General features: G+C 29.7%; 12 protein-coding genes across 12 annotated transcripts; 6 read left to right on the top strand and 6 right to left on the bottom strand.

Moving 5' to 3' along the window:
* Nucleotides 1-326: 326 nt before the first annotated feature.
* Nucleotides 327-3,089, top strand: BX663DRAFT_428366 (oxoglutarate dehydrogenase, E1 component; the record flags this gene model as incomplete). Its single annotated transcript, XM_051522677.1, has 7 exons — nt 327-595; nt 662-732; nt 805-935; nt 1,028-1,135; nt 1,208-1,684; nt 1,782-2,042; nt 2,121-3,089. 7 exons carry the CDS (start codon nt 327-329, stop codon nt 3,087-3,089), a joined length of 2,286 nt encoding a protein of 761 aa, XP_051386055.1.
* Nucleotides 3,090-3,105: 16 nt separating this feature from the next.
* On the top strand, nt 3,106-3,790 carry BX663DRAFT_428541 (uncharacterized protein; the record flags this gene model as incomplete). Its single annotated transcript, XM_051522687.1, has 3 exons — nt 3,106-3,213; nt 3,289-3,351; nt 3,440-3,790. 3 exons carry the CDS (start codon nt 3,106-3,108, stop codon nt 3,788-3,790), a joined length of 522 nt encoding a protein of 173 aa, XP_051386054.1.
* A 337-nt stretch (nt 3,791-4,127) lies between these two features.
* Nucleotides 4,128-5,702, bottom strand: BX663DRAFT_498668 (X-domain of DnaJ-containing-domain-containing protein). The gene is made up of 7 exons (XM_051526079.1): nt 5,558-5,702; nt 5,476-5,488; nt 5,363-5,407; nt 5,145-5,301; nt 4,542-5,080; nt 4,383-4,466; nt 4,128-4,322 (listed from the first exon to the last, which is right to left on the bottom strand). Exons 1-7 carry the CDS (start codon nt 5,659-5,661, stop codon nt 4,209-4,211), a joined length of 1,056 nt encoding a protein of 351 aa, XP_051386053.1. The 5' UTR covers nt 5,662-5,702; the 3' UTR covers nt 4,128-4,208.
* Nucleotides 5,703-5,862: 160 nt separating this feature from the next.
* Nucleotides 5,863-6,646, bottom strand: BX663DRAFT_498665 (tropomyosin). The gene is made up of 3 exons (XM_051526078.1): nt 6,538-6,646; nt 6,157-6,461; nt 5,863-6,057 (listed from the first exon to the last, which is right to left on the bottom strand). The coding sequence occupies exons 1-3, from the start codon at nt 6,553-6,555 to the stop codon at nt 5,895-5,897; spliced, it is 486 nt and encodes a 161-aa protein (XP_051386052.1). The 5' UTR covers nt 6,556-6,646; the 3' UTR covers nt 5,863-5,894.
* Nucleotides 6,647-7,089: 443 nt separating this feature from the next.
* Nucleotides 7,090-7,612, bottom strand: BX663DRAFT_498663 (uncharacterized protein). The gene is made up of 2 exons (XM_051526077.1): nt 7,382-7,612; nt 7,090-7,330 (listed from the first exon to the last, which is right to left on the bottom strand). The coding sequence occupies exons 1-2, from the start codon at nt 7,557-7,559 to the stop codon at nt 7,206-7,208; spliced, it is 303 nt and encodes a 100-aa protein (XP_051386051.1). The 5' UTR covers nt 7,560-7,612; the 3' UTR covers nt 7,090-7,205.
* Nucleotides 7,613-7,732: 120 nt separating this feature from the next.
* Nucleotides 7,733-9,188, top strand: BX663DRAFT_498662 (cyclophilin-like domain-containing protein). Its single transcript, XM_051526076.1, has 4 exons — nt 7,733-7,830; nt 7,922-8,422; nt 8,477-8,964; nt 9,030-9,188. The coding sequence occupies exons 1-4, from the start codon at nt 7,779-7,781 to the stop codon at nt 9,084-9,086; spliced, it is 1,098 nt and encodes a 365-aa protein (XP_051386050.1). The 5' UTR covers nt 7,733-7,778; the 3' UTR covers nt 9,087-9,188.
* BX663DRAFT_498659 (uridine kinase) lies at nt 9,189-11,775 on the top strand (the record flags this gene model as incomplete). The annotated part of the gene is made up of 16 exons (XM_051526075.1): nt 9,189-9,235; nt 9,362-9,373; nt 9,475-9,518; nt 9,575-9,608; nt 9,694-9,870; nt 9,930-10,074; nt 10,142-10,184; nt 10,248-10,297; nt 10,365-10,433; nt 10,488-10,658; nt 10,719-10,807; nt 10,874-10,958; nt 11,012-11,134; nt 11,191-11,316; nt 11,390-11,543; nt 11,599-11,775. The coding sequence occupies 16 exons, from the start codon at nt 9,189-9,191 to the stop codon at nt 11,631-11,633; spliced, it is 1,404 nt and encodes a 467-aa protein (XP_051386049.1). The 3' UTR covers nt 11,634-11,775.
* Nucleotides 11,749-14,001, bottom strand: BX663DRAFT_250549 (uncharacterized protein). Its single transcript, XM_051521872.1, has one exon. The coding sequence runs from the start codon at nt 13,899-13,901 to the stop codon at nt 12,225-12,227; it is 1,677 nt and encodes a 558-aa protein (XP_051386048.1). The 5' UTR covers nt 13,902-14,001; the 3' UTR covers nt 11,749-12,224.
* Nucleotides 14,002-16,488: 2,487 nt separating this feature from the next.
* Nucleotides 16,489-17,378, bottom strand: BX663DRAFT_250360 (uncharacterized protein). Its single transcript, XM_051521871.1, has 3 exons — nt 17,088-17,378; nt 16,958-17,008; nt 16,489-16,822 (listed from the first exon to the last, which is right to left on the bottom strand). Exons 1-3 carry the CDS (start codon nt 17,282-17,284, stop codon nt 16,732-16,734), a joined length of 339 nt encoding a protein of 112 aa, XP_051386047.1. The 5' UTR covers nt 17,285-17,378; the 3' UTR covers nt 16,489-16,731.
* A 95-nt stretch (nt 17,379-17,473) lies between these two features.
* BX663DRAFT_483711 (mate-domain-containing protein) lies at nt 17,474-19,310 on the bottom strand (the record flags this gene model as incomplete). The annotated part of the gene is made up of 7 exons (XM_051524509.1): nt 17,474-17,746; nt 17,808-18,045; nt 18,125-18,263; nt 18,347-18,589; nt 18,675-18,817; nt 18,890-19,010; nt 19,085-19,310. 7 exons carry the CDS (start codon nt 19,308-19,310, stop codon nt 17,474-17,476), a joined length of 1,383 nt encoding a protein of 460 aa, XP_051386046.1.
* Nucleotides 19,311-20,027: 717 nt separating this feature from the next.
* On the top strand, nt 20,028-21,437 carry BX663DRAFT_250263 (uncharacterized protein). The gene is made up of 8 exons (XM_051521870.1): nt 20,028-20,167; nt 20,224-20,323; nt 20,439-20,551; nt 20,691-20,772; nt 20,869-20,895; nt 20,950-21,090; nt 21,164-21,329; nt 21,397-21,437. Exons 1-7 carry the CDS (start codon nt 20,126-20,128, stop codon nt 21,187-21,189), a joined length of 531 nt encoding a protein of 176 aa, XP_051386045.1. The 5' UTR covers nt 20,028-20,125; the 3' UTR covers nt 21,190-21,329; nt 21,397-21,437.
* On the top strand, nt 21,198-22,427 carry BX663DRAFT_428794 (acyl-CoA N-acyltransferase; the record flags this gene model as incomplete). The annotated part of the gene is made up of 3 exons (XM_051522699.1): nt 21,198-21,329; nt 21,397-22,078; nt 22,138-22,427. The coding sequence occupies 3 exons, from the start codon at nt 21,198-21,200 to the stop codon at nt 22,425-22,427; spliced, it is 1,104 nt and encodes a 367-aa protein (XP_051386044.1).
* Between the last annotated feature and the right edge of the window lie 1,439 nt (nt 22,428-23,866).

The following is a 23,866-nucleotide window of genomic DNA, read 5'->3' as shown; positions in this document are numbered from 1 at the left end:
CAACCTACTTCTGGTATATATGGATCAAGAAAGAAATCTGTTTCCAAGAAAAAAAAGAAGCCAAAGACATCTGGTTTCCGATAAGTTGTATTATATGTGTATATATGTATATGATAATAAAAGGTACAACTATCTTATCACCTGACCGTGGGCCAGTTTTTAAGGTCTATCGTGGTAAAAAAAAAAAAAAAAAAAAAAAAACAAAAAATTAAAGAATTAAGGAATTAAGGATTGTTTTGCAGTAATTACACTTGTATATAAAAAGGTCCTTCCTTTTTGTTTTTTTGTTTTTTTTGTTTTCGTTTGACTAGAACTTGTAAATTTATATGTTTCGAGTTTCGACAACAAGTAAGCTTCCTTGCATTAAGACAGCAAGAGCTCTTTATAATAAACCAAAGCAATTATTAAAGCGAAGTTATCATGATGATGGCGTTTATGGATATCGAGTTGCTAAAGAATACAAGTTACCTGACTATACATCGGAAGAGTTAGTCAATCGTATTAAGCATGGAAGTCTATTACGTATGGTTCAAGCTTATCGTACACATGGACATGAAGGCGCTCATTTAGATCCATTAAACATTATGAAAAGAACGTAAGTAGACGCGTATAGAGAGATATTTAAATAATCTTTCTTAACCTCTTATTTGTTTATAATTAGAGAGGTACTTGCTTTAAAACCAGAAAGATATGGATTAGGAAAAGAAAATGATGAAATGTATAACCTTAGTGGTAAATTCTATAGAGTTTATTTACACACACACCCACACACACCCACACACTCATTTGACATTTTCTCTTTAGGTATTTTACATGTAAAAGAAAGTAGTGGTATTCAAAATTCGGAAAATGTAGAAGCAGATTTTAAAACCATTCTAAATCATTTACAAGCTGTTTATTGCGGGAAAATTGCTTATGAGTTTATGCATTTACCAGTAAGTTTCTCACAATTGCTATTATTGTTATTGTTGTTGTTGTTTTTTCCTTTCTTTATAAACACCTTTTTTTTTTTTTTTTTTTACTCTAGTCAGCTAGTGAGAGAAGATGGTGGTATCATGCTGTTGAGAGTTGGAATAAGCCACAACTAACAATAGAACAAAAGAAACGTATTCATGAATTACTATCCAAGTCTGAAGTAAGTGATATATATATATGAATATAAATAAATTAAATATTTATATATCCGTATGACTTATTTTATAAATAGGTATTTGATCAATTTTTGGGTAAAAAATTTCCTAATATTAAACGCTATGGACTTGAAGGAGCAGAAAGTATGATGGTAGCTATGGATCGTATCCTTGAACTCTCTGCTCGTCATGGTGTTCAAGACGTTGTGATTGGTATGCCTCATAGAGGTCGTCTGAATCTTTTATGTGATTTACTTCAGTATCCTTACTATGCCTTGTTTCATAAGATGAGTGGTCAATCTGAACTTCCTAAGGATACCTTTGGATCAGGGGATGTGATCTCTCATCTTGTTAATAGTCCTGATTTGACTTATGGTGATAAAAAAGTACATGTTACCCTATTACCTAATCCATCTCATCTTGAGGCTATTAATCCTGTTGCAATGGGGAAAGCAAGAGCGAAACAAACGGATCTTTTAGCATCTTCGTCTTTGGATACCTCTTCTTGCAACCTAGGTGATCGTGTTATGTGTGTCCAAATACATGGAGATACTGTAAGTAAAGAGTTAAAAAGAGAGAGAGAGAGAGAGAGAGAGAGAAAAAATAGAAATTCATAAGAGATCATAAACACATATTATATATATATAACAGGCATTTTCTGGTCAAGGAATTGTGATGGAATCTTTGAGTTTATCAAATCTATCTCATTATTCTTCAGGTGGTTCAATACATATTGTAGTCAATAATCAATTAGGTTATACGACTCCTGCTCAAAATGCACGTTCTTCAGCTTATTGCTCAGATATTGGTAAAATGATTAATGTACCTGTTGTTCATGTCAATGGTGATTTCCCTGAAGAAGTAGCTAGAGCTCTTGATTTAGTATTCGAATATCGTAATAAATTTAAAAAGGTACATAAAAATAATCTAGAGTGCTATAAGGAGGGGGTATTTATATTTATATTTATATTTATACTTATATGCATATAGGATATTATTCTTGATTTAATATGTTATCGTCGTTGGGGTCATAATGAACTTGATGAACCTGCTTTCACTCAGCCTATCATGTATAATAATATTCGTCATCGTATATCTGTACCTAAACTTTATGAAAAGAAATTGATCGAAGAAGAGACCTTTAAATCTAAAAAGGAGATAGAAGATATTCGTGAAGATCAAATAAAGCAATTAGAACAGGGACTTCAAGAATCTGAATTCTTTCCAGAACATGATCCAACCAATCTATCTGGACGCTTTCATCTTGATGGAAATTGGAAGGGAATTAAACATATTCAATCTGCTACAGAGGTAGAGAGTTCTCCAGATACAGGCTATCACCTTGACCTCTTAACGGAGATTGGCCGAATCTCTGTTTCACCTCCCTCAGACATAAAGGTACACCCTCGTCTTCAGAAATATCATATTGATCAACGTCTGAAAAAGATAACTCAAGGTTATGGGCTAGATTGGTCTACAGCTGAGGCACTTGCCTTTGGGTCACTCATCCATGAAGGATATGATGTACGTATCTCAGGACAAGATGTCGGCCGTGGTACCTTCTCACAACGTCATGCTATGTTAGTCTGTCAAGAGTCAGAACGTGCAGTTATTCCATTAAATCAAATACACAAGAATCATTTCTTGGAGGTCGCTAATAGTCCACTTTCAGAGTTTGCTGTATTAGGATTTGAATACGGTATGTCTATTGAATCTCCTAATCGACTTGTGTTATGGGAAGCTCAATTTGGTGATTTCTTTAATGGAGCTCAAATCACGATTGATACACTTATATCAAGTGGAGAAGAGAAATGGTTAAGACAAAGTGGACTTGTTATGCTTTTACCACATGGTCAAGATGGAGCAGGACCGGAACATTCTTCGTGTCGTATAGAGCGATTCTTACAGGTAGACTACACACACACATATATATATATATATATGTATACAAGAGTCTAAGATAATAATAATATAGATGAGTAATGATTCCTTTGACGTCCATAAGAAAGACCAACCACCACCCAATTGGCATATCGTTAATTGTACTACGCCTGCTCAATATTTCCATGTTTTGCGTAGACAGGTAAAGAATAATATATCCATACATATTAAATGAAAATAAAACTAAAAATCTTTTTTTTTTTTTTTCGAAATTTAGATGCATCGTACATATCGTAAACCTTTAATTGTTGCTTCACCTAAAAGTTTATTAAAATCACCTGTAAGTATATATATACATATACATATATATATATATATATATATATATAAAGTAGAAATGATGTCTAATAACAAAAAAAAAAAAAAAGCTCGCTGTAAGCTCCTTAAAAGAAATGGCGCCTGGTACACATTTCCAACCTATCTTATCTGATCCTATTATTCGCGATCCTTCTAAAATTAAAAAGGTTGTCTTTTTATCTGGTAAATTTTATTATGATCTTGTAAAAGAAAGAGAGAAACGAGGTTTAGACGATACAATTGCTTTAATTCGCGTTGAAGAGCTATGTCCATTCCCAAAGACAGAGTTACAAGATGAAATCAGCAAGTTCTCTGGTGCACAAGAATTTATTTGGTGTCAAGAGGAACCTCAAAATGCAGGTGCTTATGCTTTTATGGCCCCTAGATTAGCTCAAATTTTACCAGAGAATAAGGTAAAATAGATGTTTATACATATTTAATTTTTTTTTTCTTCTTCTCAAATTCATCATGATTAGACAATTGAATATGTGGGTCGAGAGCCACTTTCTGCTCCTGCTGTAGGTATTTCATCAGTTTTCAAACAGCAATCAAAGCAATTATTAGAAGATATAATGAGAAATCATTAAATATATACATAAAAAAAGTTTCTTTCTTTTTTTTTTCTTTTTCTTTTTTCTTTTTTCTTTTTTTGTATTAATTTGTCAAAATATATTGCAGTAGTAGTTAATAGTAGTGGTAGTAATAGTAGTAATAAAAATAAAAATAATAGTAGTAATAAAAATAATAGTAATAATAATAGTAATAGTAATAGTAGTAATAGTATTATTATACACAGTAAATATATGTATTAATGTATCTTTTCGTAGTAAATATTTTTTTTTATGATTTAACTTGTAATTGCAAAGTTGATTTTTCTAATTCTGTGTGCTTATAAATATAGCCAACCCATTTTAATGCTATCGCTCTCTTTGTTCGAGTTTTACTGTCCACCTCCTATATTATTGTTAAATAACATGTTCTTTTATTTTATACAAAAACATAAAAGTGATTTACCTTATCTTGAAGTACTTTATCACATACTTGACGTAATGTAGCTTCAACTTCAAATTTCGATGTTTGCCATAAAGCTTTATAAGTCTATAATATGTATATATTGAGTATTATGTAAATATATACATATATAATAGCCAATTCTTGTTTTTATTTAAATACCTTCGTAGTCACTTCTTCTTCTAATTTCATTTTATCAGAATCTGCCATACCCTTCTCCTCTGCTTTTGAAATCATTTCAGCTGCTTGTTGTACATCCATTGCAACCTTAACTGTATTCCAAAGTTCCTTCACAATATGTTTCTTTTGCTTAAATCCAACAAAGATACTTGGCATACCACCTCCTTTAATACCCAAATAATGCTTTGCTTTAAGTGAATACACACCACCAATTGAATGAAGCAATTCGATACCATAACTTTCATTCTTTAATTTCTCAGCTTCTTGTTTGATATATTCTTGGAAGGTATTAATAGCATGTTGATCACCTTCACTATCAGTAAACATAGCGAGCTTTAATTTTAAATTATCTGCCAATTTATCTACTCGTTCTTGTTGTTGCTTTTGCATTTTCTCCATTTGTTCTTTGTTCATTTGTTTTTTGTCCGTATCATCGTTATTACTTTCAGACCCGTCCTTTTCCAACTCTTCTTGCTGTGCCTCACTAAACATTTCACCTACTGCTAAATCACCAATAATACCTAAACACAAAATAAATAAGTAAATTAAATTAAACCATATGATATTGTTACAATGATTATTTACTTCTAAAAGCATCACCACCAAACATTTGTTGGAAATATTCACGAGGATCAGCAAAACCACCCTCAGGAGCGAGTTCTTTGTCTTTACCATATTTGTTATAAGCCGCACGTAATTGAGGATCAGATAAGACTTGATATGCTTCAGATATTTCTTTAAACTTTAATTATATTATAAGTATTCATGTATACAAAAAAAAAGAATTTTGGTTGTATCTTTACCTTTTCCTCAGCACCGGGCTCTTTATTCTTATCTGGATGGTAAACCTAATTACAAACATACATTTAGTATTTGTATTCTTTTTTTTTCATTTATTTTAAAATAAAAATAATACCATAGCTAACTTTCTATAGTAAAATAAAGGAGATTAATCATCTATTAATATCCAATTAAACAATTATATGAAGGTAGCTTACCTATAAGCCTTTTTGATTTGAATAGGCTCGGCATTAACAGGAATGTTGAGTAATTCATAGTATGAAGTGTCTATAGGATTGTCATCTGTTCCAAACTTTGACATTTTAAAATGTAATTTTTCTTAATTATAAATGAAAAAAAAAAAAAAAAAAAAAAAAAAAAAATATTTTCTCGTCTTACTCATTTTTTGAGTTTTCATTTTGATTGGAAAATATAAAGAGTTTTAAATAACCGATACCTTATCTACACAACATGTGTTTTTTTTTAAAAAAAAAAAAAAAAAAAAAAAATGAAACGAAAGACAGGCTAATTAAATACAATTTAATTTATTCATCTTTAAATGTCATCTAAAGAAGCGTTAAACTCATCCAATTGAGTTTGTAATTGAAGCATTTTTGCCCTTAGTTCTTCGTTTTTCCTTTCTTGCTCAAAGTTAATAGTTTCTAATTGTTGAACTTTACGTTCAAAGTGCTCGGCTTTTAGGTCTGCTTCTCTGAAACTATGGTTTTGTTTCTATTAGTTATTGTTTTCCCACCCCGCCTTTTTTTTTTTTCCTTTATATACACATGTATATAAAGTCTATTACTATTATTTTTACTTTTTCGTTGTTTCTCGAATAATTTTTTCAGAGTTTTCTAATTCTTGTTCGAGTAAACTAATTTTTCGTTGAGCAGCATCATTTTCCTTTTTCAAATCATCTTCATCCTCTTCAATTGCTTTTAATTGTTTAACCTTTTCTTGTGCTTGTTCTAAATCTTCCTCGAGATACTTGTTTTGATTTTGAAGTGAAATAATTTCATGTTCTTGCTTTAATAGGATCTGTTCTAGTGCTTTGTATTTTGTTTCATATTCGTCTGCCCTGTTATTAGCAGCATCAGCTAAAGCACGAATGCTAGCAATTTTCTATCATATACATTTATATTTATATACATTTTTGATTATTAAATATAGATATCTATAGGGTTATCTTCTCTCTTACATCACGAACTTTATCCATTGTATGTGCGTTATCTAATTATACAAAAGAAAAAATAGAATGAAAAACCAAATGAATTTTATTATTCTACAAAAAAAAAAAAAAAAAAAAAAGAGCGTATTACAACAAGATAAATGCGTCCAATTAAATCCAAGAGCATTCATGTGCCTGAAATTATTGCTTTAACCTCTTCTTAGAATAAGCCACTAGAATCAACATTGAGGGGGGGGAGAATAGAATAAGGTTATCAAACAGATAATATCTTCAAGTTTCAATTAAATAGAATAAAAGTGACTTTTATTATTTTACAATTTTCTATTCAATTGTATTATTATTATTATTATTTTATGACTACATCCGTTGATAACTACGACCTGCTTTTTCTTCTACAAAATATTTAATTTATTAAAAATAATGAGAATTCTTGATGACACAAACATCGTAAGGTAAATAAGAAATGCAGCGTTTTAGTTGTTACTGAGCTAATGAATAGAAAGGAGAGAAGTATTAGACTATAAATTTAAAAAAAAAGTATTCAAATGTAAATGTCCATTGAGAAATATATAGTGCCTTTATTTGAACTCTTTTTGATATTATTGTTTTAAAATGAATATACAATAAATATGTATGATTAATCGATTTAGCAAAAGAAATAAATGTATTAATTCGTATTATTCCGTCTTCTTTTCTTTTTTACTATCTTCTTTTGGACTTTCAAACATTGCTGTGATAAGGTAAAGAATGAGAATCACGTTTGCCATTACTACTGCTGCTGCTGCTGCGTAAGTTGTATTACCTAATAAAATAATTTAATATTCTATTCGTGTATTTATGTCTTTATAATTACCATCAAAGAAGCGATGAAGTGTTAAATAGAAAGTAACAATCGGTAAAGCAAATAAGGCAACTGTAAACACTGCTAACTTGACAAGTACAGCTGAATTGTTACCCACCCAAACAGAAAGTGAAGGAAATTCCTTTTCTTTATCTATTATTGGTTGATTTTGAGAAGAGTTTCCTGACATTATGTTTATTCAACGGCAAACCGATTGCAAATGAAAAAAAAAATAAATAAATAAATAAAATAAAAGATAACTAAACTTTATGTTGTGTATTTAGCCATTTTAAATTTAATTGGAGAAGAATAAATCTATGACAGCGATCTTTTTTTTTTTTTTTTTTTTTTTAAATATTTATAATTATTTATGTATTTCTTGTTTTTATTAAAGTTTATTTATTAAGAAATGAAAATCAATCCTCGTGTGTTTTTTGATATTGATATTGATGGTAACCGAAGTAAGTAACTTTTGTTTTGTTTTGTTTTTTTCATTACATGTTTTATTTTAGTGTCCATTAAGCCTTTGCTCTTTTTTTAATTGTGTTATAGTTGGTAGAATAGTTATGGAACTCTTCGCAGATGAGGTGCCAAAAACAGCAGAAAACTTTCGTGCACTTTGTACAGGTGAAAAGGGTCTCGGTAAAGTAAGTAATATGCCACTTCATTATCGAGGCTCCATCTTTCATCGCATCATCAAAGGATTCATGTGTCAAGGTGGTGATTTTACTCGTCGTGATGGTAAAGGTGGAGAATCTATTTATGGTACAACTACTTTCCCTGATGAATCATTCACAAGAAAACATGATTCTCACGGTTTGTTGAGTATGGCCAATCGTGGACCTAATACACAATCATCACAGTTTTTCATCACCACACGTCCTACACCTCACTTGGATGGTAAGCATGTTGTGTTTGGACGCGTTGTTTCTGGATACAATATTGTAGAAATTATGGAAAATGAGCCGGTTGATAGTAACGATAGACCCCTTCATACTGTGATGATTGCTAATTGTGGTGAACTAGTTCTCCAATTACCTCCTGGCATCAAATGTAAGTCATTGTTTTTGAATTGTCATGAAAATGCTTAATTAACATGATGTATAGTAAAATTACAACAAAAAGAATCATCTCAAAACAAGAGTGATAGTGACAGTAATAATGATAGTAGCGATGATCACTCAGAAAGTGAAGATGAAAAAGAAAAAAAAAGAAAACGACGTAGTAAGAGTAGCAGTAAAAGTCGTAGTAACAGTCGAAAGAGATCAAGAAGTGTAATTTCTGATCATCCATCTGATTCAGAAACAGATGAAGATCGAAAGAAGAAAAGAAAACATAAAAAACATCACAAAAAGAGATCATCATCATCATCATCCAAAAAACATGAGAAAAAAAAACATCATAAAGAAAAAGAAGAGAATAAAGATGAAAAAGAAAGAAAAGAATCCAATGATCATAAACATGACGATACTTCAAAATCAAAGGAAGATCGTTATCGTGAATTCAAAGATAAAAATGCTGAAAAACCAGAATGGGAGCAAAGAAGACGTTTCTTTGATGATCCCAACATTACATTTAAGGGTAGAGGACGAGTGGTAAGTAATTGTTATTTTATTTTATTTTTTTAATCTTATAACTAAACTATTTTATTTTATCGTAGAAATATAATCGTTTGAATAGTTTTGGTAATCCTGGTAACAGCAAAAGAAAAAGCTAAAAAAGGAAAAAAAAGGTCACTAAGTTTGTCACTTTTCTTGCATATATGAAGAGAAAAAAAAATTTTTTTTTTCGAGTATATTTCTTTTCTTTAAAATAAACTATGTGTAATAGTAAAAAAACACTCCACTTGGCATCCAAAGGAAGAAAGTAAAAATAAGAAGAATAAATATTTTAGAAGAATTATTTTTATTTTATTAGTGAATTCGTTCGTTGCTAATACCTTTTTTTTTTTCCCCCCCCCTTCTAATTACTTCATTTTCATAAAAAAAAAAGGCCATGGTATCAGTAAGTAACGACACAGTGTATTTGTAAATCTAAATTAGAAGTTCCATTACTTACTATTTGACAATTTTCTTTTTATAAAAAAATAAAAAAAAAAAATAAAGTGCTGACGGTACTGTCGCTAAGCCATATATGATTGGTATTGCAGGTATAAAAAGATATTCACGAAATTAATTAAAATAGGCTAATTTTGTGTTAATATAGGTGGAAGTGCAAGTGGTAAAACAAGTGTCGCTGAGTAAGCAAAAGAAAAAAGAAATAAAGAGAGAGAAGCAAGCTAATACATAAAAGAAACTTATTTGCTATGTGTATATTCTTTTTAGACGTATTTTGAAAAACTTGAATGTTCCTTGGGTTGTTATTCTTTCAATGGATTCATTTTATAATATTTTGTCGCCTGAGAATAAGAAACTAGCAAACGAAAACAACTTTAATTTTGACCATCCTTCTGCCCTTGATTATGATTTATTATTAGAGACACTTATTAAGTTAAAAGAAGGGTAATCATATATCACATTGATAGATTTTTATCTTTAATATTTTCTTTTATATTGTATAGAAAATCAGTTACGATACCAATTTATAACTTTTCAACTCATTCAAGAGAAGAAAAGACAACAACTATTTATGGCGCAAATGTTATTATTTTTGAAGGTGTACTTGCTTTTCATGACAAGAGAATTAGAGATATGATGGATGTTAGAGTAAGTTTGACTTAACTTTATCAAACAAAATTGTATAAATAATAATGATTCGACAAAAAAAAAATAGATTTTTGTTGATACAGATTCTGATATTCAATTAGCAAGAAGAAGTAGGTTATGAATAATAGCAGTATTATAAATAGATTAGACGGTAAATTAATATTTGTGTATAGTACAAAGAGATACTTTATACAGAGGACGTGATGTGTCTGGTATTTTAGATGTAAGTAGGAAAAAGGCTATATTTGTAGAGTATTTCGAAATAGTTAATAATAATAATATCGTAATAGCAATATACAAGATTTGTAAAGCCTGCTTTTGATAATTATGTTAGACCTACTATGAAGTATGCCGATGTAGTAAGTAGATAATTACTTAGCCATGCTTTGAATTGTATATTCATAATATATTAGATTATCCCAAGAGGTTTAGAGAATGTAATTGCTATTGATCTTATGACAAAACATATCCAAAGTCAACTCCAAGAAAATATGATTAACTTACGTTGGGGTTTACTCGATACACCTATCAATAACGAATTACCTGACACTGTCACTATTTTACCTCAAACAAATCAAATTAAGGTAAACTTTATATAAAACGTTTATACATATCGTATACTAATAATAATTCTTTTAATAAAGGGTATTCATACTATTTTAAGAGATCATAAAACTCCAAGAGATGAATTTGTATTTTATGCAAATCGTTTAGCTGTATTATTAATGGAGCAGTAAAGTTACAAAAAAAAAAAGGAGAGAGAGAAAAAGATTCGGTATTAATATGCTATATTTTCTAGTGCTGTCAGTTGTCTTCCTTCTGAACCAATTACAGTAACTACGCCTATAAATGCTACTTATGAAGGCTTAAAATTTAGTCAAAAAGTAAAATATATAATTTATAAAAACATATCCTTTTATTAATAATCATCATTTAGGTCTGTGGTGTCTCTATTTTGCGTGCAGGTGGAACACTCGAAGCTGGTTTAAAGCGAGTTATTTCTGATGCAATTTTTGGAAAATTATTAATACAAACTGATCCTAACACAGGTGATCCTGAGGTAAGTTAAAATAATAATAATAATAATAACTTAATTTACATATACATTGAATATAGCTTCATTATTGTAAATTACCTAAAGAAATTGATGAATATGATATTATATTAATGGATGCTATGGTTGGCACTGGTGCCGCTGCCTTGATGGCAATACGTGTATTATTAGATCATGAAGTTCCAGAGGTATATAATAGGTTACAAAAAAAAAAAAAAAAAAAAAAAAAAAAAAAAAAAAAACTAATGATTGTTTTCTCAGGAACGAATTATTTTTGTATCTTTTCTTGCTGCACAAATTGGTCTTACCGTAATTACTAATGCTTTTCCCCGAGTAAGAATTGTTACGTCTATGGTTGATCCTAATTTTAATAAAGAGAAGCTTTGGATTGAACCTGGTATTGGTAATTTTGGAGGTAAATATTAAAGACAAATATGATACGATTTGTGCGCTAAATGTATACTTTGTAGATCGCTATTTTGGAACAGAAGATGATGAAGAATAATAATTAATATTATATTATTAAGGGGTAGAATAATTAAATAAAAGCAGAACATATAATTATTGTATTGATTGTTTGAATATTCTTTATTATAAAATTTTACATGTATTTATATATAAATAAACACCTCATGATTGATTTTCCCTTTTTTTTTTTTACCATTGATTTGTATTGTTTTTATGATAATTGTAGAGATAATGATTATTGTTATGAGTTCCTTCGTTTTGACAGGACCAACCTAGTGAATTCTCTTGCATAATGGGTTCAGAAATACTTTGAGCAAACATCTGATGTTCTGCAATCGCCTTTTGTTCTTTTGCTATGCGCCGTCTACGATAGATAAAGATGGCGCCTACAGTAGCAGTCGCGTATACCACTATACCAACAGAGACACAAATGCCGATCAAGGAGGCCTTTGATAAGCCATCATCGTTATTAAAGTCTTCAGGATTACTATTCGTGTTTGTATGTTGATTGTTTAAATTAGGATTGCTATTGTTATTATTAGGATCATTTAGATTTGGAAGAATTGCCCCATTATTGCTCGGACCTGATATGTTGATAGCTAAATAATGCATGAATTAGTATTATTTTCTATAGAATATATATATATATATATAAATGTTCAGAACGTGATAATTTACCACTACGTAGGATGGGATAAGTTGGATCAATCATTGATGCTAACTGACCGTTTGATGAAGAATAGAGATTTGAATTTGTTTGAGTAATCAAGTCTTGCAATTCGAACACATGATCCTTAGGAATAGCAACCGAGACTACAATACCACCTGTATCACTATCACGCTGCTCTAAAAGATTTCTCTTTTGCACCTTTTCTTTATCTGCTGCACTGGTGATAGTGATGATAATGACATCATCTACTGGAATACCCAAAGAATTACTTAATAAAATGGGTAGATTTTGCACAAATTGAGCAGTTAATACAGCGTTCTGGACCATATCTGTGTATGATACGTATTTAAATTTCATCTGAACTAACGAACTTGTATCAGGAATAATGGCATCTATGTTGGGAGCAATATATTCTGGAATATTGTCATTCATAGATGGAGCTGTTGTGGTTGGTTTTCTTGTACTTGATATAGTTTTTGTCGTAAGGTTAGTAACAGTAGGAATAGAAATACTGAACGACTCAGATAGCCAGGAAAGGGTTTGATAGTGATAAATGGAAGTTGGTTTAAACGTTGTTGTTGCTTGAATATCATTATTATTATTATTACTATTATTATTATTATTATTACTGTTATTTGCAGTAGTTGTAGTAGTAGTTGTTGTTGTTGTTGTTGCTGTATCAGCAGTGGTTGAAGTGGTACTTGTTATTGTAGTGCTTTTATTTTCTGTGGGCTCATATGAGGGAGTAGTACTTGTAATAAGCTCATCATCTTTTGTTGGACTATATGTTTTGGAAGGGCTTTCCGTTATTACTTGCTCTTCACTATGGGTTGTTGTTGTTGTAGTAGTAGCAGTAGTTGATGTTATCGTAGATGTTTCTTGTCCTTCATCAATAACAGTTGTCTTTGTAAAAGTTAACTCATCTGAACTTGTAGTTTGATCTTTATCTTCTATCATTGTTGTTTTAGTTTTTATAGACTTTATTGATGTTGATGTTTCTGTAATTAGTGTAGTAGGTTCATCTTCTTCATATGAAGTAGATGCTTTAGTAGGCTTTTCTGATTTAGTAGTTGTAAATGCATCTGAAGCACTTGTTTTCGTTGGCTTATCTTCATCTGAAATCATTGTAGTAGTAGTAATAGATTTCTTACTAGTTGTAGTGCTAGGCTTTTCTTCATCTAAAGTAGTAGTTTCGGTAAACTCTTCATTAATAGATGTGATCGTTTTGGTAACTTTATCTTCTTTAGAAGTTGTTGTTGATTGGTAATTTTTAAATCGAGTGGTAGTCATGTCTGTTGGCTCTTCCTCGTTTGAACTAGTAGTCTTTGTTGATTTCTCATGATTTGAAGTAGTTATCTCATTTGACATATTCTGTTTGGATGTTGTTATCGTCTTGGTGTGCTTTTCAGTCATATTATCCATATCTGAAGTTGGCTTAATGTCATCTAATACAGTAGTAGTAGTAGTAGCAGTAGCAGTAGTAGTTTTGATTATCTTTTCCTCTTCATGCATGACTGATTTAGTAGACTTGTTTTCATCAGTAGAAATGGTTTTAGTAGGTTTGTCTTCTTCAGAAGTCATACTCTTTGTATGATCATCCTCGATAGTAGTAATGATAGACGCGTCTTCATCCATATCGGTTGTTTTAGTAGGTATATCTTCTTCGGAAGTGATACTCTTTGTATGATTATCTTTGGTAGTAGTAGTTGACTTGTCTTCATCAGCAGTGATTGTTTTGGTAGGCTTGTCATCTTTAGAGACAGTAGTAGTGGAGCTATTTAAGAATTTATCTTTCTTTGTGTTAACTTTGGCTGTTGTTGAATCATCATCTAAAATGGTAGTGGTAGCTACATTTTCTTTATCTGTGCTTTTGGATGATTTATCCTCATCTTTTGTTACATCTAAAGAATCTAGATCATCAGAGTCGTTGTTGTCTTTTAATAATTCATTACTTTGTGTGACAAGAAGTGTAGTTGCATGTTGTTTGGTTGTTGTTGTTGTTGTTACTGCTGCTGCTGTGATGGTGGTGGTGAATTTTGTAGTTATAATTGATCGTTCCTGAAAAAATAAAATAAAATTAAGCCAATCTTATTTTATACTATTTTAAAGTTTGATTTTTTTTTTTTTTTTTTGTGAATTACATGAGTAGACTTATCGGTAGTAATGGTTGTTTCTTCTGCTTTAATGAATTGGAGACAAATTAAAATAAAAAGTACAAGGATTAAAGGATGTACTAGAAAGCTTTTTAGGAAAATCCTTTGGGTCATCTAACAATTTATAAATATTTATAAAAATTCATTCAAGAAAGAGTTAAGGAAAGGAATGATATAATACAAGAAGAGAAAAAAAAATGAGAGAGAGAGAAAGAGAGAAAGAGAAGAAGAATACAATAATAATATATAAGAAGAATAAGAGAGAAAGAGAGAGAGAGAGGGAGGGAGGGAAACAGTAATAAATTACCGCCACCGTTGCTCTATCTCCTATAATAGGCTTTTTACTTGAACACAAGAGAATTAAAGACCTTTTTTTTCTTTTATTTTTTTATTTTATTTTTTTGTCATACACTGCAAAATTAAAAAAAGTACAACATATTATGGTTCCATCAAGGGCCTATACATAGCTTGATAACACGTTCTTTTTATTTTTATTTTTATTTTAAATTTGATTTACTAACATGAATATCTGTATATTTCAACTTATATATATACATGTATACATATATAATATTAGACGCAATGAAGTAATTCACAACAAATATAATTTGATTTTGGAACATAGAAAAAAAAAAAAATACGCTAAATGTATTCTAGACATACGCTTCAAAAAATATATACACATATACATGTATTCATATCATATTAATTTGTTGCACATGCTGATATATTACAAGGCCTGAATTGTAAAAGAACTTGCTACGATCGACATTACAAACTCTTTTTTATCATGATTGTCTTGGTCTAGAAGTTTGAACATTAAAAAATTATATTGTTAAATGTTATACTCTGTTTACTCGGTGTAACGAGACTGCCCTTCCTATAAAGCATGAATATTATTTACTATCATAATAAGCAAAGTATAATAGTGACTAAAACTGTTATTTTAAATTATGCATATTTATATATTTGTATAAATGTAGATTTTTTTTTTCAAAACATAATATATTATGTATATACGACATGCTAATCTTCATTTCAACATATATATAGAAATTTTTTAATATAAAAAGACATATATACATATATATATGCAATTTAATCTCTATCTACAGAACTATGACTACCGTCTCTAGAACGTGGACGATTTGACTTGACTTCATCATCTTCTGTAACAGGAACATCAATGACCATATCTTCATTTTTAATGTCAACACGACGTTCTGAGGATCTTCCTCTTGAGCTAGAATAAGAGCGAGAGCGTGAACGAGAAGGTGTACGAGAACGATCACGATCACGACGAGGAGTGCGAGATCGGGAGGGTGTAATTGAACGAGAACGTGAGCGAGAAGGGGTACGTGAGCGAGGTGTGCGAGAACGAGGTGTACGAGAGCGAGGTGTACGAGAACGTGAGCGACTATCACGACTGCGAGAGCGGCTGCCACGGCTGCGAGAACGACGAGAAGAACGACGAGGGGATCTGCTACGATCACGAGATCTTCTACGACGACCCTATATGCAAAAAAAAATAAAAGTAAAATAAAATGAGAAAATAAGTACTAAAATAATCAAATGTGATCCATAAATCAAAATTAACATTTACAGCTTCTTCAAGATAAACACGAGAACCATTTAATTTCTCATTATCAAGTTCTCTCAATGCATATTTCATGTCTTCCCGTCTAGCAAATTCAACAACACTATTTTTTTTGAAATAAAAGATTTAGTAGATAGTATTTGATTACAATTATCTTTTTTTCTTTGTTACCCTTCTCCAGGACGATCTTTGAGAATATCAGCAAAGGTGACACGGCCAGCTTTCTTCATGAAATCCTTCAAATCCTTTAAATATATAAAAAAAAGAGGATATCAAAGAATGTTTTAGTTTCACAATTTTTAAAAAGACACATTTCAACATAAGGTAGAGGGAAATAAGAAAGAAGCAGAAGACCAAATTTCTTCTCTTTTTTTCATAAAAAAAAAGAATTATGTTTTTTTAGGTACACAGGAAATTTGTCGGAGTCAAGCAAAGACAAAAGAACCTAGTTACACGAGACCCAAACCCGGGGGTTTAATATAAGTAAGTCTCAGCTTGCTTTTACTTTTTTTTTAATACTTCGCTTATGAACAAATAAATTCTTTTTTTTTTAAGCATAATTTTTTCTTATCTTGTACCAGTGAACAAAGAAAAAAAAATATAAATGCAAAAAAAAAAATCTTTTGATCATAAAAAAGAGATTAAAAAGAAAAGTAAAAGCAAGCAAATAAAGTAGTGAAAATGGGAAAAAAAAGAGAAAGGGAATAGGAACGGCCTAATAGCAGCATAGAAAAGGAGATAAGTATTTTACCTGCCAAGTAGTCTTTGATGGGATATTCTTTACAATAATGCGATTGGTGTCCTTACTATGACAATAAAAATATTTGCCAATTAGCATTCGGTAGAATAAAATGATAAAACTTTTTTTTACACCCCAACAAAATGAGGTGTATGTAACCTATTTAAATAAATAAATAAAAAAATTAAATAAAGAAACTTACATTTCAAAGCGGTCAGGACGACGGCGGCTCATAGCAAGTTCAACAACGATTCTAAATAAAATAAAATAAAATAAATATCTATTTATTTAATGTAGAAATAATTCTAGTTCCAAAATATAAGACATCAAACCTTTGACCTAAGAATCTAGTATCGTGCATGTCGTGAACTGCATCTTCAGCATCCATTTTGTCTGCAAATTCAACAAAACCAAAACCTGTCTTTACAGTTACATCAAGAATTTTGCCAAAATCTTTAAAAAGATCTTCAAGGTCTCTTCTTGAAGCATCACGAGCAAGATGTCCAATATAAACTCTGTGTCCACCCATGTTAATTTTTTTTTTCCTTTTTTTTTTAACGATAGAGTAGAAAGAAAATACGTGTAGGAAAAGTTATAAAAAAATTATGATGACGAGAAAAAAGAGTCACATACGACAAAATTTATTTTAAACAATGCCATTGGAGAGTTTATTATTATTCTTCATGGCTTTGATGAAGAACGTTCCATGATACAAACATCAAACTTCCTGTTTATGAATTCTTTTAACTGCAAGAATACATTCCTGTTCCCAATTGATGATAAATAAAAGATAAAAGGCTTCGCATAATGATTTTATTAAACCTGAAAGGACAACGCCTGTCCAGATACCATTTAAGCCCCATTCATAACGAGATGTTAATAAGAGTCCAACAGGGAATCCAATGATATAGTAAGATATGATATTAATTAAAGCAACAATAGACTGTTTACCAAAGGCATTTAATGTACCTGACAAAATAATACCAACTCCCTATTTACATAATTAAATATATTAATATTATATGTATGCATATATACATGTGGTAACCTACCAATGCAAAGTGGGCAAGGCTGCCTATGTGCATCAAGTCTTTTATAGCAATAATCACTTGTTCATCTGTAGTAAAATAATATGCAATATTTGATCGATAAATGTATAATAACATTGAATTAACTGTGACAAACATAAAACCTAATACAGTGGTTAAAATGACACATAGTTTCGTCTTTTTTGGTTCATTTGCACCCAAATGATGTCCAAGTCGTACAACTAAGGCCGTTTTTAGCGCGCTTTTATGGTTATCATCAATAAAGTTAGTTTATACATGTATAATGTATGAATGACTTTTTTTTTTTAATATCATTTTACTTTGGAATCATTAATAACCAGTTAATACTAATAAGTACTACTGATTGTGCGGCAAGACTTGTTGCTCCAAGTACACCAGCAATGATAGCACATACTTCAAATGCCCAGTCAGTAGAAACACTTAGCATACCTGGAATACCTATTATATATTATATATATGTATTTATTTGGGACTATTAGATAAATATTAAATCATGAAAGTGAACTATTTTGTATACCTACCTAATTTGAGAAACTCTCCCCAATGACAAAATGCTTGATTTGTGAGACCAGGCCAATATCTCTTAACATCAGTGCAGGTAAATATAATGAAAAGATATACAGAAAGCAAAATGACTGCAATAAATACAATATGATAGGCAGCACCAATATAACCAAGATTCAAGTAAATCAAGAAGAAATAATTTGATACGATATTTATAGGAAATACAAATAGGATTAGGTACATTGTTACTTTCATTTCACCTATCATTAAGATAAATAAGTACATAATGTATATGTATAGATAGAGTACTCTCTTTTGTTTTGTTTTATTTTTTTTTTTTTTTACCTAGTCCTTGTAAAAATTTTCTTAAACTAGTAATGGTAAAACTAAGGAATATATCGGGTATAACATAGAGGATATACTCATGTGCCATTTTAGATAATTCGGGTGATTGACCCATAGATAAAAGGATAGTGTCAGAGAATATCCTATTCATATTGTAAAACATATTATTGAGCTACCTATCTCTGTAGATTAAAAATGGTATTTATAGTCTTTACCATAGAATAGATATAAATACACCAAAAATATACATGATTAATAAACTTCTCTGAAGTATAATGCCAATCGTATATGGATTACTAGCACCTGTAAATGCTTGAGCTACTAAAGTATCGATTGCTATATATTATATTTTTTCTATAAGTGACTTGATGTATACAAATATATATAAAGTGTATTATCCTACAATGTACCTGTTAAAATACCATTCCCTACAGATAATCCAACAACTGCAGTAAATAAATTGCCTAGACTAACAACAGCTAACATTTCAGAACTTAAATTACCGACAAACCAGACGTCAATCACCTTATTACCTACGCCTAATAAAAAAGTAATCATAAGAGGTATACCAAACTTGAATATAGCATGTAATTCATTCTTCACATCTTTATCATTATATAGCGAAAGAAGCCACATCTTCTTCTTTATGCTTTTAGTGACATTACTAGTTAAGTCAGGTTGTATTGAATTTGGATAATAGAAAGTCTTTTTGTTCACAAATGAAGAAGATGGAATAGTACCATGATTTTTGAATTTAATACAGTCTTCTTCATGACTTAATAAAGTAGCGTATTCCTCATCTTTAATTTTATATCTAATTTTTTTCCTAAATATTATAGGAAAATTTATCAACGTTGTTAAACGAAACGTATACATTCAAAAGGGAAAAGAGGATAGTTTTTTTTTTCTTTTTTTTTAAAAAAAAATATATATATACATATATTTATATGTATTTATATATATATATGTGTGTGTGTGTATGTATTTATGTATATGACAAGTCAATGACGACTTGACATAACTTTTCATAACGACAATAGATTTAAAACAAGTAAGCAACAACAACAACAACTGATGATAGACTTAAATATAAATATTCAACACTAATACAATTCATCACCATAGCAATAAAAAGAGGAACATTTTTATCATTCTATTTATAAATATTATATATCTATTCGAAGATATATTTTAAAATATAATGAAATAAGGGTTTGTCTCTATTATACCATTTTTTTCTCAAGATAATAATCTACATTATCTAGTCAATGTTACACGCGACAAAATTCAAAAAAAAAAAAAAAATTACTTGTCAGTGTGACAATTTTTTTTCCAAAAATGAAAGAGGGGGTTGTTGAAAGAGAAAAAGAGGTTGATATGTATATGAATTTTTTTTTTTTTTTTTTTTTTTTTTTTTTTTGATTGATTGAATAATCTATCTCAAAACAACAATGTTGACGATGAAAAAGACTCGTCAACACCGACTAGTAGATGTAAGTTTGTTTTTTTTTATATACAGAATATAAATAGTGTTAACTAGTAATGTTAGTATACATTGGGAATGTGCTTTCTTTGTAATGGTGTTCAAGATTTTGGACATGAAGATACAAAAAGAGAACTATTAAAATGCTTTGATTGTCATCGTAACGGTCGGTATGATTAACCAATGGATAATAAAAACAAAGTATAAAGGAAAAAATAAATAAATAAATAAATAAAACTAATCCTATTTTTTATACATATTTTGTTTTTCTTTATTTTTAGTTCATCCTCAGTGTTGTGAACTTGATAAAATCTCTGCAGAAATTGTGCAGACATATGATTGGCAATGTAATGACTGCAAAAGTTGCCTTGTTTGTCAATCAAAAAATGACGAGGTATGACAACTTAAATTTTCTATTTTTTCTTTTTTTTTTTTTGAAATTTTTGCTCTTTTTTTTTTTTTTTTTTTTTTCTTTTTTTTTTTCTTTTTTTTTTTTCCCTATATATTACTAATATAAAAACACGTATACATAGAGTAAAATTGTTATTTGTAATCGTTGTGATAGAGGATATCATACATTTTGTTGTAATCCACCTTTAAAATATATACCCAAAGGTAAATATGGATCTATTTTTTATGTGGTAAAAGTTTTTTTTTTCATTTTTCATTTTTCATTTTTCATTTTTCATTTTTAACTCAATTAAATTCTAGACGATTGGTATTGTGAACAGTGCTCTGGTATTCCTTCACCTCCTAATTCTTTATCTTCTCCAGTTAATCAACCCTTATTAGATAATCAACATAAAATTGGTTATAGTCTAAGGCAATCACCTAGTCACTCCGCAAAATATATTGAAAGTAAAACAATGAGTGAGGATATACCAAAAAGGAAATATGTAAAACAAAAGTCTGAAGAAGTGAAGGCAGATAAAAGTAAACCAAAGAATGAACCAGTGAAATTACGTTTGACTATAAAAAATCCTTCGTTATTACCTTCACTTAAAAGAAAACGAGGAAGACCAAAACAATTAAATCATATAATGTATGAGGAAGAAGATGATTTTTTTAAAACATTTGGTAATAAACTAACAAAAGAAGAAGCCAATACGATACCTGGCACACCCGTACAAAAAGACATGAATAGATTTGAAAAAGCTAGATCTAAAATAGAGGTAAAAGATAGATAAAGGAAGGAAGGAAGGAATCGTTTATTTATATATATATGTATTTAATGTTTAGAAAACACAGTCCTATTCTACATCATTCACATTTCAACAAGAACCTATTTTAGAAGTACCCAAAATATGTAGAATATCATTTAATCATCATTTAATCGATACTTGGTATGTTGCACCTTATCCAGAAGAATATAGTCAGAATTCAACACTTTATATTTGTGAATTTTGTATGAAATACATGAAGAGTAGTTATATTGCAGGCAGACATTATAAAAAGTGTAAAGTAAAATATCCTCCTGGTGATGAAATTTATCGAGATGGTAAAATTTCAATATTTGAAGTGGATGGAAGAAAGAACAAGATGTATTGTCAAAATTTATGTTTGTTGGCCAAGATGTTTCTTGATCATAAAACACTTTATTATGATGTGGAGCCTTTTTTATTTTATATCATGACAGAGACAGATGAAAAGGGATGTCATTTTGTTGGTTATTTTTCAAAGGAGAAACGGTCTGCTATGAACTATAATGTATCATGCATCTTGACAATGCCTATCTTTCAACGGAAAGGATATGGTCAATTCTTGATTGACTTTAGTTACTTGTTATCAAAGAAAGAAAATAAGACGGGGACGCCAGAAAGACCTTTATCAGATCTAGGTTTACTCAGTTATCGAAATTATTGGAAAAATATCTTATTCCGTGAATTAGAACGTCATAGAGGAAAATCGATTAGTGTCGAAGGTAATAGATGTATGTGCCTTTATACAAATATGTATTTAATTTATATCTTTTCTCTATAGAACTTAGTCATAGTACGAGTTTAACAGTAGATGATATTATATCAACTTTGCAAAATAATAATATGATTCAATATGATAAAGATACGAAACGGTACTCTCTGGTAATAGATTGGAAGCAAATTGAAGATTATATAAAAAAGATGGATGAAAAAAATTATCTTCGCGTCGATGCTGAGAAGCTTACTTGGACTCCATTTGTTCTATCAAGAGACCGTTTAGCTGCCTTATTAGGACAAGCAAAGAAAACCATTAAAGACATTGACGAATCAGTAGACGTTGATATTGTTTGAAAAGAACATATTTTAACATGTAAAAATATATATGCAATATTCCCCTCCCTTTTCTTCTTTTCAGTGTAATTTGTTATATATTTTATTGAAAAAAAAAGTATACACACACACACACCCATATTCTATCGTTTATTCCTTTTTCATGTAAAAAGGATTAGATTTTTCATTTTCATTTTTATTATAATAAAAGGGAAAAAAAATGTAGATAGCAACTTGAGAGAGTAGTCTCCATTCTGTTAACTATTCTTTCCTTTTCTTTTCTTTAAAAAAAAAAAAAAAGAAAAAAAAAAAGAAATAGTATCCGCAATAACTATAACTATGACCAGTAAAATAGCAATACCTTTATAGCTTTTGAACTCAATCTTTGTTATGACCAAAAGATAAAGGCAGCACGTTACTAAGAGCAACGTAATTTTGTACCCATTACAGGCACAGCTCTTTATTCTTCTCAGAGAGAGAGATAAAATAAAAAGCCACTATAGTCTGGAGACCTTCCCTAACGTATAAAATAGTATCGAATGATAAAACATTCCAGTATGTAGAGCTAATTAACGTCAAGTGCGGATCTTCTCTGTTGCCACAAAAAAGAAAAAAAAAAAAAGGAAAACTAGTCGTAGAAAAAAAATTTTCCTTTTTATATATGAAAAAAAAATTTTTTTTACGTGACTTTATTTTAATTTAATTTCCGTAAAGTAGATGGAAGAAATTTTCATTTTTATTTTAGACCAATCAATAACAAGAACATACGATTCTTATGGGATAAAGTCCTTCAAAGAGTTGAAAAGCTTTATAAAGCTGGTTATTCTACATGTTGATAATAATAAAAACTCCCTATTTATTATTGCCTTAAAAAGGGTGATAGTTGGCCATCTTGAACTATCCTAAACACTCTTTATTATCATGATTCTACTCTACTTTGTTTTACAGCTATCATAAACAAGAGCAGGATTTGTGAACATAAATCTTTATATGGTCAATCAATACAAAAATAACTAATAAATACGACACACACAATAGAGTTATATAAGCCACCCTTACATTGATGTAGTTAAACTTCTTTATACATAAAAGTATTCCTGATTATTCAATACATACTTATATTTTGTCTTCTATACTAGCTCCAAGCTGTTACGCTTTTCTGGATATATCAATTTATTACTAATGATTCCATAGTTATAGCAATTAAAATAATCAAATAGTTTTATGCTTATATCCTATTCTATTTATCAGAAAGGGTTTTGTCCTTTTTTTTTTTTTTTTTTTTTTAGTTTGATAAGTCTAATTGTTTTCATGATCAGCACAAACGTGATATAGTTAATATTAGTTTCAAAAAAAAAAAAATTGCATGTCTTTATTCAAGATGTATCGATTCATAATAGCAAGAATTCACTATGTTTTGTCTTGGTGTGTAACTGTCTTAAAGAGAGCAGAGGACGATT

The sequence above is a fragment of the Cokeromyces recurvatus genome, assembly GCF_025118155.1.
Source record: "Cokeromyces recurvatus strain NRRL 2243 chromosome Unknown BX663scaffold_4, whole genome shotgun sequence".
Lineage (NCBI taxonomy): Eukaryota > Fungi > Mucoromycota > Mucoromycetes > Mucorales > Mucoraceae > Cokeromyces > Cokeromyces recurvatus.
This window is presented reverse-complemented; position numbering and strand designations above follow the sequence as displayed.

Excerpts from the sequence above, each read along its gene's own strand:
- BX663DRAFT_498668 (XM_051526079.1), bottom strand. The coding sequence starts at position 5,661 with ATGTCAAAGTTTGGAACAGATGACAATCCTATAGACACTTCATACTAT. Across the intron at positions 5,081-5,144 it reads TGGTGGTGATGCTTTTAGAA|GTATTATTGGTGATTTAGCA; the intron begins GTAAATAATCAT and ends TTTTGTGTTTAG. Across the intron at positions 4,467-4,541 it reads AAGAAGAAGTGACTACGAAG|ACTTATAAAGCTTTATGGCA; the intron begins GTATTTAAATAA and ends TACATATTATAG.
- BX663DRAFT_250360 (XM_051521871.1), bottom strand. The coding sequence starts at position 17,284 with ATGGGTGGACACAGAGTTTATATTGGACATCTTGCTCGTGATGCTTCA. Across the intron at positions 17,009-17,087 it reads ACTAGATTCTTAGGTCAAAG|AATCGTTGTTGAACTTGCTA; the intron begins GTTTGATGTCTT and ends TATTTTATTTAG. Across the intron at positions 16,823-16,957 it reads CGTCCTGACCGCTTTGAAAT|TAAGGACACCAATCGCATTA; the intron begins GTAAGTTTCTTT and ends TTATTGTCATAG.
- BX663DRAFT_498662 (XM_051526076.1), top strand. The coding sequence starts at position 7,779 with ATGAAAATCAATCCTCGTGTGTTTTTTGATATTGATATTGATGGTAAC. Across the intron at positions 7,831-7,921 it reads TGATATTGATGGTAACCGAA|TTGGTAGAATAGTTATGGAA; the intron begins GTAAGTAACTTT and ends ATTGTGTTATAG. Across the intron at positions 8,423-8,476 it reads ATTACCTCCTGGCATCAAAT|TAAAATTACAACAAAAAGAA; the intron begins GTAAGTCATTGT and ends CATGATGTATAG.
- BX663DRAFT_498665 (XM_051526078.1), bottom strand. Across the intron at positions 6,058-6,156 it reads ATTCGAGAAACAACGAAAAA|TTTCAGAGAAGCAGACCTAA; the intron begins GTAAAAATAATA and ends ACAAAACCATAG.
- BX663DRAFT_498663 (XM_051526077.1), bottom strand. The coding sequence starts at position 7,559 with ATGTCAGGAAACTCTTCTCAAAATCAACCAATAATAGATAAAGAAAAG. Across the intron at positions 7,331-7,381 it reads ACTTCATCGCTTCTTTGATG|GTAATACAACTTACGCAGCA; the intron begins GTAATTATAAAG and ends TTATTTTATTAG.
- BX663DRAFT_250549 (XM_051521872.1), bottom strand. The coding sequence starts at position 13,901 with ATGGATGAAGACGCGTCTATCATTACTACTATCGAGGATGATCATACA.
- BX663DRAFT_250263 (XM_051521870.1), top strand. The coding sequence starts at position 20,126 with ATGTTGACGATGAAAAAGACTCGTCAACACCGACTAGTAGAT. Across the intron at positions 20,896-20,949 it reads GTATTGTGAACAGTGCTCTG|ATAATCAACATAAAATTGGT; the intron begins GTATTCCTTCAC and ends AACCCTTATTAG. Across the intron at positions 21,091-21,163 it reads AGAAGTGAAGGCAGATAAAA|AAAACGAGGAAGACCAAAAC; the intron begins GTAAACCAAAGA and ends TTCACTTAAAAG.